General features: G+C 35.0%; 1 protein-coding gene across 1 annotated transcript in view; it reads left to right on the top strand.

Annotated features, from left to right (window-relative positions):
* Positions 1 to 1,849: 1,849 nt before the first annotated feature.
* Positions 1,850 to 6,252, top strand: part of LOC110026375 (uncharacterized membrane protein At3g27390-like) — a 17,810-nt gene continuing 13,407 nt past the window's right edge. The window contains exons 1-4 of the mRNA XM_020727288.1: positions 1,850 to 2,398; positions 2,904 to 3,012; positions 3,134 to 3,326; positions 3,438 to 3,574. Of these exons, the coding sequence (XP_020582947.1) occupies positions 2,305 to 2,398; positions 2,904 to 3,012; positions 3,134 to 3,326; positions 3,438 to 3,574 (533 nt within the window). The 5' untranslated portion in view covers positions 1,850 to 2,304. The remainder of the gene's footprint in view (positions 2,399 to 2,903; positions 3,013 to 3,133; positions 3,327 to 3,437; positions 3,575 to 6,252) is intronic.

Below are 6,252 nucleotides of genomic sequence, written 5' to 3'. Positions count from 1 at the left end.
TAATCATGTTATTTTAAAAAAAATATTTCTTGTCCTTATTGCAGTTGTTGCTATTAACAAAAAAAAAAATTGAAAAAATTGATATGTATACCCAAAAATGGTCTGTACGAATCTCGAGACAATCTACCAGTTCCGATAAAAAGATATATATTGAAAAGATGCCGAAAATCTGTTATGACTATAAAAATACTCCATAATGACTGGGCATAAAAGTCTGGGGAGGTCATTTATTGAGTAATAATGATATTCAAAATGTAAATTTTTTAAAATTTTTTGTAACAATAATAATAATAATAAAAAGATTCATTTTTTTATGTATTATATAGTTTTGCAAAAGAAAGAGAATCAGGGGAATTAAATATGTATACAAAAAATACGTATGTATGAATCTCGAAATAATTAGATTGCCTAGAAGACATAAAAGAACGACCAATTACAAGAGCGATCGTCCATGGACATCAACGACGGACAATTACCAAAGGTCTGACGGAGCATTGACCGATAAGGAAAGCATGAAATTGATGATCGAAGAAATCAGAATCAAACAAAGCATATCGAGGAACTGTCCCTTGGAACGACGATCAACCTTTTATTGAAGCCGGTCGTTAGATAATCCTGCCCTGAACTGAAAAATTGACTGAGTAAACATGGAACAAACGATCAACACGCATCTCCCGACTAGATGAGCCAATTGGTCATATTGCATTTAATATTTGTGTAAAATTCTAAAAGACATCTCTGAAAGGTCAATGATGAGAGGGTAAACCTGAAATTTTGTAAATCTGGGTCTATTCCTATAAATAGGGGTTAATATCATGAATAAATATCACACAATCTCAACTATTTCCTACTGTACTCACTTTTCATTATGATGTTCTATACATTAGGCGTGTTTCCCTGATATTTTTGGACTCAACAACTTGTTTAACATGTTGTTTTAGAATTTAACGACAATTAATTTTAAAAGAATTTAAATATGAAATACAAAGCTAATATCACAATAATTTTTAAAATACTCAAAAAATTTATGTTGTCCAAAATTTTAAAATCATTTTTTTTTCATGAATTTGTCACGGGTGCTAAAAAACTCTTTGCCCCCTTATAATCATCTTCTTCTCCAAAGCTTAATTTTTTACCCTCCCTGACCTCTTCTCCAATGTCTTTCTTTTCCATTGACACGTGAAGGCCTCGTACTTATTGCTTTCATCCCATTGGCTTCACCTTCTTTCCTTCTCATGCTATTTGTGTAGAAAAAAATATCTGATTCAGAAGAACTATTATTCTTCATCATTTTTATTAATTTTCCTTTTGAACTATTGTCTTCACCACCATACCACCGCCGACTGACCGCCAAAGATGTCTGGCCACCACGGTAGAGCCGTCACCACCGTCTGAACATCGCTGCTCATCCATCATCGTCGAGCTGCTGCTATCACCAGGCCACCTTTCCTTGGCCTTGGTCGTCTGGCTGCCGTTGAACCACCTTCAATTCCACCAGGGCATCGTCTTTGAGCCGGTGTCGCGGTAGAACCATTATTTATATATATGGGGTCTTATATACATGCCACCCAAAACTTCTAATATAGCAGACATTGATTGTGTGATGTTAAAAACCCATATATTATATAAAATAATATTAAATTTTAAATAGCATATATATAAATATTTAAATTTATTGGATGTTCTAATTTTATTTTTATTTTTATTTTTATTTTTTAGGTAAATCCCTTTTTAATTGTTGCTCTAAAAAAAATTAGGTTGATAATTCAGGGATGTTCTCGCCATCCTAGTTCGCAACATGGGGAAAGTGACGAGGCACGTGATCATTGTTATTAGATGGATGGAATAAACAAACGAAAATTGTGCAAGGGAAAGGTTTTTGCTCTCCAAAGCGAGCGTCCACATGCGCTCTAGGTTCCTTCTTTCTCACCAAATCGAATATAGTTCGGTCTACGTCTCTTCGAAGGTGTTCCATTCATGCCGCTTGGATCTGCGTTTAATTATGCCTGGCCATTTTCTTGCTTAATACGCAGCCGGCATTTGATCGACGTATGTCCCACTTTTGCAGACGAGTACTCGCTTTACTTCTTCGAGTGGGATTTTGGTTCTCGAAGCACTGTGAGTGGGAAAGGAGCCTTTTTTTTTTGGCAAAATTGAAGTTTGGATCGTCGGATACGTGTGCGTTCGACGGCTCAAGTAGGGATTTTACACTATTGATAGGGGAACTTTATTTTGCGATATTTTGATGTGGGTTTGAGAAAGAATTGTGGAAGGAATATTTTTCTTGTAAAATTTCTTTTTACAATGGAGCCTCCAAGGGGGTTTTGGTCGACTCTTTGGAGGCTATTCTACTTCTTGCCCTTCTTCCTGGGTCTGCTACTTCTGGGCAGCATTAAAGGTCAGTTTCCCTTTCTTTCTTTGGTAGATTCAGAGATGCATTTCCATCGCTTGAGCTGGTTTGTAACATTTTTTGTAATTTGTTTTGTAATTTTTGCTCTAAAAGTAACTGGAGCTATTTCTGCCACAACTTGCAGACAAACAGCTTAGTAATAACCAATCTTTACCCATTCTGGACAAACTTTTTACATATTGTCTAGAGGTCATATCGTAATTATATGCTTCTATTCTGCTTTTCTGTTTGCGTACTTCTCCTTTGGTCTAGTGAAAAGTGGCTGTGGTTCCTTCAATGGAATCATAGAAGAAGTGCATGGTGTTTTCAATTGCTTAAAATATAGCATCTATGATTGGGATTGTGTTTTGATACATGTTCATTTTAATGCCCAATCTTTCTCGTATTTCTTTCGATTACAGAATGAATGAATTATTTGCATATGTATTTTTCCGTGTGCAAATACTTGTCTTTTAAATTTTTTTTTTCATTAATCTGGAGTTTCCTAATTCAGGTGTTTTGCTTTGCCCCATTGTCTGTCTTATCATGACTACGGGCAATTCTGCTATCATTTTGGGTCTTTGGCCTGCACATGCATTTTGGACATTTTATTGTATTGGAAGGTGAACTGCTGATCCTAGATCTAACTAGCGTCTTCTCCTTCCTTTTCTTTAGCGTTTCTTTTAACAGTTTGTGGGTTCATCCATTGTAATGGCACCTTAATTTTTCCTTTTTGGTTCACAGGGCCAAACAGCTAGGACCTGTTCTTAAACTTGTACTCTCTGTTGCTGTATCTATTGCTTTAGTTTTGTGGCCATTGATGGGTATCTTGGGGAGTGTCCTAACTGGAGCAGGGTATGGCTTTTTGATGCCAGTAATGGCTACATTTGATGCTATTGGGGAAGGAAGAGAAGATAAGTTTCTTCATTGTATTCTGGTAAAATCTTAATTATGTTGTTTTGCATTCATATCTGGTCTTGTGCTCTGCACTTTCAGTTTTTATCTTAACGCGTTTACTCTTCCTGAGAGAATTTTTCTCAATTTATAGGATGGAACTTGGAGTACAATCAGGGGAAGCTGTACGGTTGTTAGAGATGTGAATGATGTTTGCTTTCATTCATACTTCTCAATCATGGACGATCTGTATCTGCAAGATGCTCGAAATGGCATACCATACGAGATCAGGTTTAGTCTTTTTGCGCTAATTAGGATTGCTCATATTTCTGAATGGAGTTTCTTTTTCCTATGTATAAAATTTGGCTAAATTTATGTTAGTTTGAAAATTGAGAAATATAGAGTATACATAGGCACAGCTGAAGTTATTATTTACACTTGACAACCACAACCATAGAATTTTTAAATGCACTTTATTTAATTTACCTCCTGTTTATATTGTTCACTAAGATCAATAAAGATTATGCTTGAGAGATGTCAAAACAAACAATCGCGCCATAGTTTGTTTATGGTAAAATGCTATTTACTTGAACTGTTTGGTTCTAGGGATTGTTTAAGGTACTAAATTACTTTACATCCATTCCCATACTATCATACTTCCTAGGCAAAACTTACCATTGTAATTTTCTTAGAAATTACCGTGGAGTTATAGCATGCCTATATGATGTTGATCGAGCATGATCTTGAACAGCTGGGCACTCAAGAAAATTATTTTGAATGTTGGTATCCATATGTTGCATTAAACCCTTAATGGTGCATTGCATTGAGTTGTAAATTCTATACGCTGCACCCAAAAGAGATACTTTTCAAGCTAATTTTCAACCTCACCTACTTTGAAGATTTTAATATGTCACACTTTCATTCAGCTCATGTTTCAAGTAATATTGTTAGATAAGCTTGACATTATTTTTGTTTCTAATTGGATCGTTGGAGTTTTGCAAGGATATTTCTAATACGCACCCTATCATGGGCTTTTTTTTTGTTTTCTAAATTATTATCATGTGACCATGTTCACTCCACTATTATATACTATGATATTTTCATAGTAATTGACTCTTGTTTATTTTCTACTAACAAACTAATTTCAAACATTGAGAGTCATTGTGCTTCGAAAGTAACATGCAATTGCCCTCAGAATTTTCAATTGAAGCTTCATTGTTTAGGAAATAATGTTGAGGCCTTTTTTTAGCTCAATCGTCTATTGTAAATCTTAGATAAGTATTAGTTTATTAAAAACAATATTTTTTATTCTCATTATTATTAGAATAAACAAACTAGTTATTCATTACTAATGATATCCTTCAAAGTTGTTAATTTATTGCAAGACATTTTTTACACTAATTTATGGATTAAATGCCCTTAGTGCTTATTGGGGGTAGTGAGTACAATGAATGGTGGGTTAATGAACATCCCACTTCAACCTAATCCATCAATTGCTAGATTGGGTGAAGTGGGAATGGAAAGGATAAGAGAGAGAATGTGTGCAAGCATAGACATGTGCGTAGGTGGCATTGATAAATAGATAGATAGAGGGAGGAAGGGTTTCTTTCATTCCTTCCATGCTATAACCAAAGGACTCCTTGCTACACATGCCAAAACCATGTTTCATTGAAATTATATTCCCGTGATTTATGGATAGAGGGACATCCAACTTGTTCTAGGTTCCTTAGAAAAGATATTTCAATACGTAACTCATATTCCAATCGATAAATCTAGTTTATAGACAAAAGATTGATAATCTAACTTTTATTATGTTGTATTTGGTTATAATCTGAATAGAGCAATAGTGCTTCTTCTAAGGATCCTTTTGTTTATTCAATACCACATAGCCCAATGGCAAGTAATTGATATATCATGATCTGTGCAACATAGAGACATCTAATTTTTTTTCTTTATTCTTTATTTAAATAAGATTTTAAAGCAGATCATATTCATAAAAATATCAAAAATCTTCATTGGTGAGATGGCAAAGAAATTTCCTACTTGAATGTAAATAGAGAAGGAAATAGCAGGCCATTTGTTCACGCACAAAGAAAAAACTGATTGACATAATAGTTTTGAATGTTAGACCCCTACTTTTGGGAATAGAAACTTTTGGGATGGGTATGCAAGTACTATATTGGGTCCAACCTCTTGTCATAGTTGGACTTATGTTGCCCAAAGGCTTCTTGGATTTGTTTAATTATGTTGCTTTTTTGTCGGGAGTTTTGTCATTGTTTTTCTCATGAAGCCTCCATGGTTAAGCAAGTGTTGAGAAGCTATCCTTCTGATATACTGTATTGGTGTGTCATCTTCTTTGTATTCTAATTGATAGATTATGGGGGCTTATAATTATGTATATAAGAGAAAGACCAAACGAAAATAAAAAGAGTGGTACAATTTAAATAGGATTGATAAAAAAAATAATATCCTCTATGTAAATATTCTCCAAAAATAACATTTTTGTAATAGAAGTTTTCCTATAATAAATACTTCCACTCAAGTTGGAGCATCTATGTTAAAGAGCCCCAACTTATTATAAAATTCTTAAAATTGGACGTAATTGAAAGTTTTATTAGACACATTTGTAAGTTATTTGAAGTTAGGAACATGAGAAGTAGAAATCGCTAACAAATTGACAGTGTACTTTTATTTTTTTTATTTTTTTTATAGAAAGCTAGATTACTCCCTCGGGACCGTAGACCTCCGTTCTACTCCCTCGGGACCGTAGGCCTCCGCCTTACTCCCAACGAAATTTACTCCGGGACCATAGACCTCCGTTCTACTCCCTCGGGACCGTAGGCCTCCGCCTTACTCCCAACGAAATTTACTCCGGGACCATAGACCTCCGTTCTACTCCCTCGGGACCGTACGCCGCCGCCCTACTCCCAACGAAATTTACTCCGGGACCGTAGACCTCCGTTCTACTC

The sequence above is a fragment of the Phalaenopsis equestris genome, unplaced genomic scaffold (genome assembly GCF_001263595.1).
Source record: "Phalaenopsis equestris unplaced genomic scaffold, ASM126359v1 Scaffold000369, whole genome shotgun sequence".
Classification (NCBI taxonomy): domain Eukaryota; kingdom Viridiplantae; phylum Streptophyta; class Magnoliopsida; order Asparagales; family Orchidaceae; genus Phalaenopsis; species Phalaenopsis equestris.
The sequence above is the reverse complement of the archived record's forward strand: the minus strand, read 5'-3'. Positions and strand labels throughout refer to the sequence as shown.